At 40.6% G+C, this 14,712-nt stretch overlaps 1 protein-coding gene across 2 annotated transcripts in view; it reads right to left on the bottom strand.

Moving 5' to 3' along the window:
- The window catches only part of CHLSN (cholesin), a 135,333-nt gene extending 123,752 nt beyond the window's left edge, over window positions 1-11,581 (bottom strand). The window contains exons 1-2 of one of the 2 annotated variants that reach the window (XM_075514981.1): window positions 11,478-11,581; window positions 9,606-9,751 (exon numbers count right to left, since the gene is read on the bottom strand). In XM_075514981.1, coding sequence (XP_075371096.1) covers window positions 9,606-9,734 — 129 coding nt within the window. In that variant the 5' untranslated portion in view covers window positions 9,735-9,751; window positions 11,478-11,581. Of the gene's footprint in view, window positions 1-9,605; window positions 9,752-11,306; window positions 11,456-11,477 lie in introns of those variants that run through there. The other variant, XM_075514980.1, reaches the window with a different exon arrangement.
- Between the last annotated feature and the right edge of the window lie 3,131 nt (window positions 11,582-14,712).

Genomic DNA, 14,712 nt, shown 5'->3' with positions numbered 1-14,712 from the left:
TTTTTTATGTTAAATCTGCAATAACAGATGATAGGGAACAAGTCATTTTTAAGACCTGCATACAGACCATCTTTTCTGTATACTCTTAAGCTCTGCTGTTGGGAAGGTATATTGTGGCACATGCCCTGCGCTGTGTTTTAGAGAGACACATGCTGGATTTGAAAATCTGAACACCCTCCATTCATATTTATAATTTAGGTGTCCTTTCTTCAATAGTATTGTCCAAACTATTTATTCCACATTGACATATGATACACCAAACTTTTAGCCCTTGGCTTTTGGCTTCCTTTTAGACTTCCATTCCATCATATGGCAGGATGACACAGCCAGGAGCTAAGAATAAACAGTTGCATACTGAGCCAGCCACCCAAGACGACGACAAAAAAGCAATGCCTTGTCAGGACTTCAGACAGGGCAGGATCAGCTCATTACTTTCAACTCAGTCTCTTACATGCTACTTCAGTTATTTTACATACATCCAGTGAATTCCACTACAAAATTTAAAGATGATTGTCTGAGTCTCACAAAGTAACCTGTGTGTTTAGAATGGCTTCTGAAGTTGTTCGACCCCAGTGACAAAACCACACTCAGGTTTCCAACCTGCTTTCTCAAATTGTTCAAAGTCTGCTACAGGTATATACAGAAGTTTTTAAGTTCTAAATTAACGAACTACTGAACTATTCATTTCCAAAAAGTAAAACCTAGCTTTTTAAATATACCTACTCTAAGTAAATATTTAATGCAGCAGGGTAAGCCTTTCCAAAGCAGCAACTTTGCTTACAAGTCCCAACTCACTTGACCTGAAAGCAAAACTACTGAAAAGGCTTTAAACCTTTTCAAATTGCATGAAATGTGTTTTCTGGAAGGACTTCAGAAATACTGTGAAAAGAAGGCACACTAGAGAAACAGGAAAATTATTGGAATATTGTTAAATTATCCTTAGAAATTGGAGTTAAGGCTATTTTTACAGCAAGAGCTCACTTGTAGAATTGCCTAATAGTGGTGGATTTAGATTTGTTTTCTGCCTCAGCAGCAGAAACATTTCCTTTCCCGGGCATTTTCTCAATAGGAACAGTAAAATGATGGCAAATAAGATTTTCTTCCTTTCATGCTCTCTCCATTCAGAACTACAAAAAAGAAATAACCTTTACCTGACTATATAAGCCTTTTAACTCTTGTGTTCCAGTACTTAGTTATGAGTGAAGTGCACACAGAAAATTGAGAGAGAAACCAAAGAGCTCACTTGAATGATGTGATAATATTCCAAATATCTATCTGATGATTGAGTAGCAAGACAGGAAGAAGATACAGATAGATAGTGATGCTTGTGGGAACTTAATTTATAAACTTGCTTGGCTTTCAAACACATAAAGTCAGAAGAATTACTTCTGATATTAAAAGCTTAATATTCTTAGAACAGTGAGAAACACAACATGTTTTTTTCTTATTCTAATGTAAAGATGGCTGATGAGGCATGAAACTGTTGAAGTGCCACGCGATCAGAATCACAAACTTGCTGGTGGAGATGCTGCTAAAGTTAACATCAGATCACACAGAACCTAATTGCATGCTCAGCCCACACCAAGGGGTCCATGAGGACTCATGGAAAACTGTCCCTGTCCCCTGCTAGATTTGTGCTCTTCTTGACTCTCACTGATACTGAGTGAGACCTTTTGGGTCTTGGCCAGAAGATTTTTTACAAGACATATAGGACAGTCAGCTGCTCCTATTCTAAGCCCAAAGTAGACTATGGCTTAATCTAGACAAATCTTTGTAAAGAAGATACCATGTTTTAAATGAAGCATGGTAAACTTTTACCATGAAAACAAACAAACAAAAAAAACCCCACAAGTTTATTAAAAATGCCTTTAGAAAATCATGGAGCTACAGACTTGGATGTAAGAATAGCCATGAAAGAGGGAACTTCCATAACAAAATAGGAAAAACTTGTCTATTCCAAAGGTAACTAGGAAAAAAGAACCAGCCAATGAGGTGCATGAAGGCTCCAAAGTCTACCCAGAGTCCACAAAAAGGCCATGACCGATTTCAGTGAGCTTTGTATTACAGTTCAGTATAACAGTTCCATAACCACCTAGTTCTTTTACAAGTAGGTGAATATAAATAACTCCCATTTATGATTCAGTATATAATGTAAAGGTAGGATAGAATGACAGTTATTAAAAGCATGTATTTTCCCCACATATTTAAGATTTTCTATTCTCTTCTATATAACCTCTCTGTTCCTTTTTAAGCGATGCATCTCTTAAGTCTTCAATACATTCTTTGACACGTTTCAAACTGTAAGATGGTAGGGGCAAAGCTTTGTCTTCTCTTGTGTCTATAAGCTATTTGCAAAAGCCTGGTTTACAGATGCAAATTATTAAGATAATGCTGAGAAATTTAATAAAACATTGGTTGATGATCTTCTGTCTGATGTCCTACAGAACTCTTGTGGGATTCAATTAGAAATAGGTCAATTCATTCAAAGACGAAGTGTGGTTCTTTAAGCAAGAGGTTCCCCTGTCAAATGCCTCCATGGTTGTACCATCATTATTTCGGGCCGCTTCTAAAAGTCAAAAGATTAATTTTCTGTTCTAATTACCTGTTGGAACAGACAAGCACTTTCCAAGTATTGATTGATCTGTGTGGCTTTGATCTAATACCCAAGAGTCATTTTACCTATGCTGTAATTTATTAATTAACATACATAAATATACACAAATCTTTCATGTGGTTCACAATATTGCATCTAAACACAAAAGGTATTTTGGAGGAGGAAACTTCTGGTGAAATAATTCTAGTTTCTCATTCATACTGCAGAAGTAGCCATCATCCCCCTTTTACCTGCTCCAAAATGTTTTTTTAAATTATTTTTAAATATATTCCATCAATACCCAATAATTTGTATTTTATAAAAAGCCTTATACCCGACTCCTACATTGTTTAAAAAAGCAGTAGCGTTCTGTCAAGGACAGGGAAAATTGCTGCTTTTTAGAATAAACATATTTTAAATACCCAAACCTTTGCCATTTTAGGTTTTTTGAACAAATTAACATTAAAAAAAGATTAGTAAGAGCAAGAAAGAGGAAGTAACAAATCCACAAGAATCAGGCTTGCATTAATATGTTATACTGTACACACTTCCAAGTTTCAAACCCTGCCAAGAACAATTGCCTTTGAATGCCCATTTCTCTGTTCTTTATCCTATATCAGAATGAAGCAAACATTTATCCTTTCAAGCTCACAACTTAATTTCTTGCCAAGTGGAATATGTTTTGTGAATTCAAACATGTAATGGAACTTTTTTTTTTTAACTGAAGTTATACATATTTGGAGGGTTTTGTGCCAAATTTTCTATACTCAGCAATTTGGGCCTTTTCCAGTAATTTTAATTTATGATGCCTCTCTCTATGATGAACTAGAAGTCGTTAACATAGAACCAGAAAAAATCATAATTGACAAAGGACAGAAAACAGTGTTCTCACTGGACTAGAGCTGGGTGACATGCAGTCAAGCAGACCTAGCCTCCGCTCCTTACTTTGACAACTGCTCAAAGATCAATTCAGCCCACAAGTGGGAATCCTGTGCTGAATTTCAATTTTGTGAAGATATTTGCAGCTAAGTCATGAAAGCAAGGATTTATACTGGAAACCTGACAAGAACTGTCCAGGAAGGTCTCACCACTAAGTAAAGAATGGGAGCTGAGAGGAAACATCAAGTACGTGCTCCAAGAAGAGAAGGAAAAATTTCCCCTCTTAATAGCAAAGAAGGGACAGTTGTGTTTCATCACCAAACTCCCCATCACTTTAATACCCTGGCTATATTAATAAGAGTAAGGAATTAACTTTGAATGTATACAGATTAAGGCAAATACCCAGAATTAGCATGAAACTCTTGCCGGTTAATATGTAATGAAGAACGCACAATTCCTTTAAACAAAAGTAAGAAATACACCACATATTGTTTATACCAAACACAGTTGGGGACGTGAGCCTTTCGCCTGGGAAAACCATCTTCAAAGTAGCAACTGTTTTCCCAGCTGTGAATACTCTTTCCTGGGAAATCTATTCCTACCATTACAAAAATAATTTTCAAAGGAATGTAAAATTATTCAGCCTAATCTATGCATATCCGTATTTCAATACGGATTATATCCATACAAAATAGACACTATTTTGTACCTTCTTAGACATGTCTGTTTACAAAATGCCTACTATTCTCTATAAACACTATATGGTGTCACAATCAAATTTACCTCTTTTAAAAAAATAAATAAATGTATGTTAATTTAATAAAATAATTTAAAGCAACTCTAGCAATATTCTGATGCAAAAATGTTAGCAGAAAACAAATGTTTCAGTCCCAACTGCCCTCAAAGTTTGGGGGGTTTTTTAATTTTCTTTTTCCTAATTTCAGAAATATTACATAGACGATAAGAAAGCAGACAAACCAAGTAAGATCTCACACAGTCAGTCATAAATGCCAAATGGGTTTATAGCTTCATAACTTCTTTTCAACTATCAGAAGGCCATCCTGCAGCGAGGCAATCAGAAGCCAATGGGCCAGCAAACTTGTCTCTTCGTGCAAGTAAGAAAAAATACAAATAGAACAAGAATAAACATTCAACTGAAAGGTAGCCCAAAGAAGAGAGAAATAGGCCCAACATTTCAATTACAGGCTGACCAAAACCAGCAGACTAACAAGAGCACACTAATATCCATACTGACATTTAACTTCTGCCATTTTGGGAAATAGCTGTCACCCCCCCTTTATCACCAGAAGACTGCTAACTGCTGATGTATCCTTACATCAAGGCATGGGGGGAGACGGAGAGATGGGGGAAGATGAAAGATTGTGTCATCTTCTCTTCATAACATGGACAAAACTCTATTTGCCTGTTAGAGATATTTTTAAAATGGTCAAAAAACCCCAGTACAAGACAAGGTTCTTATTTTAAGAGGTTGTGCTAACTAAAATGAACTGTTTGGAATTTATTTTCCTTTTTTCAAAATTTAAGGCTGGTTAAACAAACAAAGATTAATAACCACGGATAAAACTAATGCATACAACAGAGGATTAAGGTAGTAAAGCAAAGCTAAACAAACGCAGAAAGAGTTGATAGTGGAATTGCAATGCAAGCAGTTTCCAAAATATATTTTTAATGTATATAAGATACATCTAATATTGGTAGTCTGGTAATCAGAAGAAAATCCTGCAACATCACACTAAGTTGTAACTTCATGGCATTTTTTAGGATGGGAAAACACAAAACAAGTTATTTTGATGGTTACAAGATAGGCTTCCCATTAAGTAAAAAAAATAAATTAATGGAACAATAAAGGATTACTGAGTTTGTCTGCAAATCATCCACAACTCATTATTTCAACAACAGGCTTTGGTATGAATTAGTGGGTTGTCAAATAAATAAATACGCTTTCCGATGATAGCTTTACAGTATCTGCTTGATAGGTTTTGTAGCATGAATGTCTGGTTTGCATTCATTAAACATTTGAATTACTACCACAGTTACCTGATTACAAGCAGCATTAGAGATTGTATCAAAGTAGCATTCCTAGCTATTCTGCCACACTCATGCCAAAACATTTACCTCCACAGCTTAAACATAATTTTATGGGGTTTTCCACCACTACAAACAAAGAATGATTTTAAAGAATCATTTTTTGTGGTTTGCTTTGCTGTAGTACTAGCTTAATAACTCCTTATTGACCTTTATGATAACCTCAAAAAAGCTGAATAGAAAAACCTTTTCCCTACTAATTTTGCCATTTTCCATTTAGTAAACAGTTCTTACTGTTTGGGCACCTGCACACTAGCCCTCTGATTAAAGAAACTCCATGAGCTACTTGTTTATTTGCCATTGTTTGTACTATCTGTATGGAATCTCAAAAATTAAATTCCTTTCCCACTGATTTTGCCTTTATCTGGGGAAAATGTTGATTCCTCCTCCTCCAACCATTTGCAGTGCTGAAGATAACAAGGAACATACAAGGGAACACCCACTGACTGTATGAGCATTACCTAAAGTACCCTTCAGCCATGAACAACGGGATTTGATTTATAAAGACTGATTGCCTCTTAGTCATTGTAATCTTCCTTAAAGTTACAATGTTTGCTAGACTAAATTGGGAAGGAACAGGAAATTAATATTGTTTTCTATGGATTATGAATTTTTAGTCTTGCCTAATAGATGTTCAACTCTGGACTAATTTCTTACTGTTCTGTAGAAAGCCTACAGCTCTGAAAACAGCACACTGGAGAAACAAGATCTACCCTTAAATTACAAGGTTAAAAGATCCTTTGATACAGTAAGGTCATTCTGGGTAGAACTCAAATAGCCTTCATAAACAAAGCAACCACAACATGTTGTTCCCTATCTACAGTGTTGTAAGTGTCAGTACTGCTGTTTTGATAAGCTTCGTGGCACTAAGGCAGCTGAAATTTTGAAGGGTGAAGAAATCCATGAACAGAAGCAAGACATGGGTAATTGCAAAGAAGCACGTATAATGCTTCTGTTATTTAGAGATGACACATTAACAATATTGTAAATATTTTTTTCAGAGAACTGAAACAAAATTAATTTGTCTCAGACAAGGTTCATCAGAAAGTTTTTAAGGAGCCAGTATTTAACTTCAGACCACCAGTCTAGATGGCACACATTAAATCTCTTTTCTTTATGCCTATGTTATGTGACAATTCAAAAGAATAATCTCCAACTATAGGGAGGTTTAACATACGAGTATGTTAGTAAACTACAAAATCATTAAAAAACAAGTAAAACTAATGTCCAGGCATTTAAAAAAAAAAAGTTTAAAATGTAGGGTTTATTGCCAAGTAGCTAAATAAAACAGTAACATTATGAAAATCTGTCAGAAAAAAACACAAGGCTGAATTAAGTTTAAAAATTTGTATTGCTCAGCTCCACTAGAAGTGTGTCATTTCGAGCTGTGTGGTTCTAAGATCATTCATGAAAACATTTATATTGGTCTTGAATTGCTCATTGCTATTTAATGTAAACAGAAGAAATTGAGTAGATGAAAATCAATAAAACATCAAGATTACTCTGAAAGGTCAAGTTGTTCCAAGAAAAAAATGCTTTAGTCTTAGGCTGGTAAGAATTTTTGAAACAAATTTTATGAAGGAATGATCAATGTACACTAAATCCAGTCACTTAAGACACATTTCAACTCGCCTGCCTGCAGCTCTATAACAAAATCAATTAGAGATTTACATTTTCCACTTTGGAGACTAAAATTGCTGTACTAGAATAGGAAAAAAAGTAAATAATGAGAAAGTTAAGTGACTTAATGAACCAGTGAAACCTCCCTCCCACCAGAAGCAATATATATTATATGTATATAGCTATTATATAGCTATCTTTTGAGTCCTTTCCATCACATATGAGACTCCTCAGGAGAAACCGGAATCTACCCATCCTTACTTTAAGAATGCCAAAAAAAGTTTTCTTTAATTCAGTTACTGCATTAAAAGTCAATCAAAGCTCATCAGAATCCAGTCATCATGCTTCAGGAATTTCTGTTGATCTGTCAAGGTTCCAGCTTATTTTAAAGTAACAGAAATAAAATTAAAGAAAGTAAGGTTGACAATAAACACTCTCAGCAGTTGCCTTAATTTTTGTTCCAAATTTCTTCTTTGAAACCATCCAGACTAACTGAGCACATCACTGCAGCTTCAGAGTTCCTCCTGATCTTCCTGTACACACAAAGCAATTTTACCTTGTTTTCTACTACGTTTTCCATGCTGACAAGGTTCGATGACCAAAAGCATTTTAAAGCATAATTGCCATTGTGACTTAACCAAGTATTTCACACAAAGCTGGGAGTACACATGCTGAGTAACAATCATAAACTAGTTAACTGCTAACTTTCATTAACCATTTCTGAAGTAAAATTGTTTAAGATCTGCCTAACATTTTTCATTCTCAACAGCCATTTCAAACAAAAAGATGTGGTCTACTAGCTTACGCTTTCCTACTATCAACAGTTATGGTTTATAAAACCGATGCCAAAAAATGGCTTGTCATAGACCTTATATGGTATTCCCTAAAACTAACACTATATACATGTTTAAGCCACCCACTGACACCAACTTTTAGAATTCTAAGAACTGTTGTGCCTAGTGGTGTTCCCTAACAGTATTACGGATTCTTCTTTCCATTTAATATTTGCTCTTTCTTTCACAGTGCTACAGTCTGCATGGCTGACAAAAACTAACTTGGGGGGTTCTAAGAACTTATCACTTGACATCAGATGGTCCAAAAAGGCCCTGCTTGCTAGGGGTTTGAAGCCCACTTGGGATTTTTTCCACTTTTACATGAAATTATACAGATTGCCACAGGCAATAAAATTTTAATTTTGACATTTCAATTTCACACTCTTTTATCCTGGAAAATTATTTTCACTCAAATTGAATTATTGTACTCTGAATCTAAAGTCTATAATACACACCCTACAAAGGAAAGGAGAAACGTTCCCTCTTATTAAGCTATAAATACCAGATTTTCTATTTTTGCTTTGATATAGACAGGGATGCAATCTTTCCCTGCTTTACTTAGGAACATTTCTGCTGAGTTCAAAACTGCAAGAATTTACAGACCTCTGAATAGCTACTGCCAATAGGTTGGCTTTTCTTATATTATGCTTCACAAACTCTAAATGTAATAGCTGGAGACACTTATGCATGCAAAAACTCTCAAAAAATATTCTTGCCAATGAGCTTAAATAAAGTCTAATAACAAAATAAGAAGTACTACTTTTTAGTTATATGATCTCCATTGCACTATACATCTCATGATAAATGAAGTAACAAGCAGCTTTCACATCTATTTTATGTTAGGCCAGGATAAGAGAATTTTTAAGACCATGGCTTAACATCACCTCGAGAATTCCTGAGGAAAACACCTTCGCCTTTCCTTCTCTACTTCTCGACAGTATCAAACTGCTTCATATTTCTTTGATCCACGTTCTACAGTAACCACTCAGAACAGCAGAACTGAATCGCCCTGTTTATGTATCATTTCCATCACAAAAAGCTTACAGCTCTAAGTTTCCACTTAAATAACATCTCGATATTGCTAATTTCAGTCTCATAAAATTAATTCATAAAATTATCAGTAATACAAAGAGACTGCTGACACCTTCTGGCCACTTGACATTCTGTCCAAAAATCAAGAGGATTTCCAAGAAAACATTGTTCATGTTTTTCCAGCCCCTCAGGATCACATGAAGGCTTAAGCTACGCCTATATTGCCATATGACAGTTGCTTAAAGCCATTTGGTTCACCTTTTACCCACATGCTCTGTCTTTCACAGAAGCATCCAAAACAGAGATCACGTACTCCGACTGCTACAATCGTATCCAGATTTGTCTTAATTTATCTTCTCCTTTTGGTATCTATCTTATTTTGGTATTTATCTTCACTCTAGGTATATCACATCCAAGGAATCATTGCAACTGAATCAAATAGTACATTCAGATTCAGTACTGAATCTCTAAACCCGTCACATCACAGGTAACAATATAATTCAATAAAATGCAGATAAACAGTCGAAACAGGGAGAACCTACCTGCAGATTTTGTTTCTTTTTCTTTGGTTCAGTTTCCGATTCCAGCTCTCCCTTTTGGGCCACATGTTGCTTTAGCTTTTTTCTTTTTTCTGCCTTCTTTTCTTTTTTTTCCACATTCATTTTTGGCATTCTAAAATAGAACTATTCTGTAATAGAAACCACCAAAGTGCAATTAGAACCTTTTTTTATATTAAGTATCAGTCTTGTATATAGACAGGGTTATACTATAATTACACTGGTACAATAATTTTTTGTGACTACTTAACTATGAAATGTATGCCTGCACTGAATTTTGACCCATTTTGGAGAATTTTCATCATGTTTCCTTTAGGAATACATTATAGTTAAGCTACTGTAAAACTAGAATGTCATTCTCCTGTAGAAAACTCAACACCTATTGTCCTCACAGGCCCCATTGTGGAAAATGCTTCACTGACCTTCCTGGTAGTAATCCCCCGTAACTGTGCTTTCTGCAGGTTATAATGCAGCACATTGAACTGTTTGATCAACTGTCTACCTCAGTTAACATCAACCTGACCTCTCTCTTCTCAAACTACATTAATGTGACTGTTAGTTACCTCATTACTATACATATCTGTGCATACACACGTACCTACAAGCAAAAAGTAAGCCCACTTTATTACTAAATAGATAGTTTTAAACCACCAGTTCTGTTTCTACTGCAAGTTTTTCTATTTTCATATAGAATATGGAAAAACTATGCTTAAAGAATTATGTCTCACGAGTTTTATCTTTCATTTTACACTGACGTAAAGGCAGAGGCAAACAGGCGCTGCAGAAAACCTGCGTCTGAAACCAGGTCTAGTTGTAACTGCGTATTATTTCTCCGAGAGAAAAATCTGATTTAAGTGGCTCTGAACAGCTGCCCCAACTGTATCCACAGTCACTTTCTCAGCAACAGCACAAACACAACGCTGGACTCAATCACAAATATTTAGCTTGAAACACACTCTGAAAGATAAAACAACCCCCAGACCCAGTTTGGTAGGCACCCACACAGCTGAACCCGCACAACTGATGGGTAGAACGGCCTATGCCGCCTGACAGAGCAACAGGGACCCAAGTCCTCGACGCCTCTGCCACAACGGCACCTCAGTTAGCGAGGCTGCTGCCAGGCCAGGCCGGGGCCTGGAGGCGACCAGGCCCGGGGCAGGAAGGGACCGCCTCAGCTGGCGGGCAGCGCTCGGCGGGCGCCCGGTCACTGGCTTCCCTACACAAGACCCCTGGGTTCGCTTTTCCTTTTATTGAGGAGCGAGTTGAGACTTCGTGACTGGAAAGTTTCTACATTTGACTAATACGTTCTCAAGAGCAGCCACCAGACCATCTTTCACGGGAAAAGCAACGTTACTGTCCTGTCTCCAGCACTACCCCCCAGCTCCTCCCCAGCGCACACCCGGCACCGGGGTCGGGGGGGGGGGGGGGGGTCGGCGGGGGTGGGGGGCAGGCGGCTGGGGGACGGGAGAGGGAAGCTGCCCCCGGGGGAGGAAGCGACCCCCTCAGTCACCGCCGCCACGCCTGTGGCCGGGCCGCCCCGATTCTCCCCCAGCCGCCGGCCGGGCCCGGCGGGGCAGGGAGACCCCCGAGGTTCCCGCCGCCCCTCGAAGCCGCCGGGCGCCTCACGGTGGCCCCAGGGGTGGGGGCACAGAGCACGCGACCCCCGCACCCCCTGCCCGCACGCACCTCTCAGACCCGCCTCCGCCGCACATTTAACTGAGCCCCACGCTTGGCGCCGAAGCCCGCCCCCTCCCTCTCACTGGCTAGAAGGAGAGAACGGAGGCGTCTGGTTGGCTCTTGGCATGCCAATCTCCCGGGTGACCAATAGGAAGCCACGCTCAGACTTAAAGCGCCCACCTGGAGCACGCGTGCTGAGGAGCGCTCGGCCGGCTTTTGGAGGCGCGCTTGACGTCACCTTTCCGCGCCGAGGTCCGCCAGGGAAGATGTTCCCGCCTCCCGCGTAGGGGCGGGGCCACAGAGCTTGCCCCGCCCCTCGTTGCCTGGGTGATCCCCGCCAGGCTCGGGCTTTCCCCCGGGCCTGACAGGAATCCCCCCCCCCCGGTTCTGACAGGGACCCTGCCGCACCCCGGCAGGGATCCACCCGCGCCCTCACAGGGACCCCCCCCCCCGGTTCTGACACGGATCCTCCTGCAACCTGGCAGGGATCCACCCGCGCCCTCACAGGGACCCCCCCCCCGGTTCTGACAGGGATCCTGCCGCACCCCGGCAGGGACCCCCCCCGATTCTGACACGGATCCTGCCGCACCCCGGCAGGGACCCCCCCCCCGGTTCTGACACGGATCCTCCTGCACCCTGGCAGGGATCCACCCGCGCCCTCACAGGGACCCCTCCCGGTTCTGACAGGGATCCTGCCGCACCCTGGCAGGGATCCACCCGCGCCCTCACAGGGACCCCCCCGGTTCTGACAGGGATCCTGCCGCACCCCGGCAGGGATCCACCCGCGCCCTCACAGGGACCCCCCCGGTTCTGACACGGATCCTCCCTCACCCTGGCAGGGACCCCCCCCCTCTCCCAGGGCCTGACAGGGATCCCCTCAGGGCCTGGCAGCACCCACCCCTGCACTGCCCGTGAAGGACACGCGGTGGGAGGCCAGCCCCAGGGATCCCCACATAAGCCAGGGGTGCCACTGGACACAGCAGGCTCACACGTCACCCCGTGGGTGCCATGCCAGCTGCTAACACGGTGAGATGCGGCTCTCTGGAGAACGGTGGTGACCCCTTTTAGCCAGGAGATCCTAAAGGCTCTGTGTCTGAAACAGCGTTATCTGCTGTCCCGATCAGGTCTGAGGGAATGCGCTGGGAAGAGGCAGACGCTGCAGTCTGAGGGGACGAGAAAATATCTCCGAGGACAAGGTTTCCAAGGAACAAATTGGTTTCCATGTTTTCATGTTCTATAAATACTGTGTGCACAAACATTTCCATTTCCCCTTGGTAATTTAAGGGCAAAAATATTTACCAAAACCAAACATGTAGATGGAGCATTTTTTTCATTATGTTTTTTAATTATTTTTTTCAAAACAGGGTTTTTGTTTCCATTTGCTTTGATCCCAGTAAGAGCTGAGATGCTGGCTGTGGTAGCAGATGCTGGTAGCAGCAGCTCCCCGAACCCTTATATGCAGCAATGGGAAGAGGTAAACCTTACACCTCTGCTTCCTTCTCCTGTCCAAACCAGGGTCACACCTTCTGCCATTCCTCTCCTTCCGCCTCCTCCCACACCGCAGGATGCCAATCCTGTCCCCCACCCATCGCTGCTGCCTGGGCAGAGCCTCTCGGCTCTGGTCCATGTCCAGATCAGCACCTGCTGCCCCTCTCCACTGGAAACCCCTTCCCATACCACCAGTGGGGTGCACAGCATTGTTTGGGAGCATGTTATATATTATACAGAATGATTACTAAAGTCCTACTACTGTAGCAATGTGCTAGGGCCGAGTTCTAGCGTTAGAGCACACAGGATAATCAGTAGGTAGTGGTATCTAAAATTAGTTGTAATTTAAGCTTTTGTTCCAATCTGAATAGGGAAAGCATGTTTTCTATGTTTAGACGGCCTAAAATAATGTTTTATTACATATCCTATTGTGACATCCTGTGGTTAAATACAGTATTACAGATACTGTCAAATCACAATTTTGACCACAATTGCATAAAATTAGGCTATATAGAATTAGCAGTGGTAACTCATACCTACATTACATATTCAGTTTGGCTAACTACAGCCTTCCATGTAGCTTTGATCTTCTCATCCAGGAGAAGCTTTTGGAGAAGAAAACACATTGGGCCAAACATGAATATGGGATAGCACAGGTATTTTGTTCTGTGTTGACCAGAAATTACATTATCTCTGCCCTTTCTGATGAAACTCAATATGCTGATTGTTTACACGCTATCCCCATGAAGGGCCATAAATCCAAATTTCCTTTTTAGGCAGCATTTGTACTCTAGGGATTAAGCCTCTTCAGAAAGAAACAAGAGGCAGACAACAGCCTTTGCACAACTGCAGTACGCCTCAAGGTTGTATAACGCATATGCATTAACTGCACTTATGCTCACAGCTCAGAGTATTATCAAAGATTATTTTTCCCAGGTCAAGGAACACAGCATTCTCTGCTACACAAACTGCTCATCCTCCCACCTCAGCAGAACAGCACTGGGCACTCACAGCTGCAGGTGATTCAAGGGACTGCAATTACCCTTCAGTTAGCCCTAAGCCAACACTCCAGCCCACCAGCCCCACAGTGTGCAGAGGAATGGCTCCAATGACACATGAAATTGAGGTCTTGACCCCCTGACATCATCAGTAAGCCTTGGCATTTTTCTCACAATTAGCTGGATGAGAGGTCTACTTAGATCCCAGCTGGGGAATTAGCATTGTTCATTAACAGCACATTTCCATTTCATCAACCTACAATATTTCAGGCCTCAAGCTAAGCAGCTGGATATTCATGCAGTTTTAAAGAGCCAAGATAGCTGATCAAGATAATAGCTGGAGCATACCTGTTATGTCTTCACTTGTTTAAGCTTTTCAGGAAGACAGCAAGAGTAGTCTGCCTAGACAATGCTGTATTTTGGCCTCATTACATGGGACACAAACAGTTAACGCTACCTCCTCTGGCTTCCTTTTTACCCCAACCGCAAAAAATACCCATGCAAATCTAGGTTTCTATCTAAGGGGCAATAAATTATGAAGAATTATACCATGCATGCCCCTGAGCACTACCCTCAGTGAATTGCTTAGGGAGGGCTTAGAAAAACTAGGTATGGCTTTATAAATCAAATACTTCCAATAACATTCAGAAACCAAGAGGCAGCTTATACAAAACTGGCTTCATGTTGATGTATGCTGTTTGTCAAGCAGAATGCTGCATTATGTGCCAGTTCATTTCCAAAAGGATTGAGACATGTGACAGTACCTTGTATTTTAGACTTTCATCTTAGGAAACTCATAGTTCAAACTTAGCATGACCTAAGCAAAGCTGGCTGTGTTTAATACTAATTTTAGTCTTCTTCCTACCACCCTTCCCCGGTTTCCTCCACTGGGTATTTTTCATAGTATTACAGCTCTTATTCCAAATATA

The sequence above is a fragment of the Mycteria americana genome, chromosome 12, assembly GCF_035582795.1.
Source record: "Mycteria americana isolate JAX WOST 10 ecotype Jacksonville Zoo and Gardens chromosome 12, USCA_MyAme_1.0, whole genome shotgun sequence".
Lineage (NCBI taxonomy): Eukaryota > Metazoa > Chordata > Aves > Ciconiiformes > Ciconiidae > Mycteria > Mycteria americana.
This window is presented reverse-complemented; position numbering and strand designations above follow the sequence as displayed.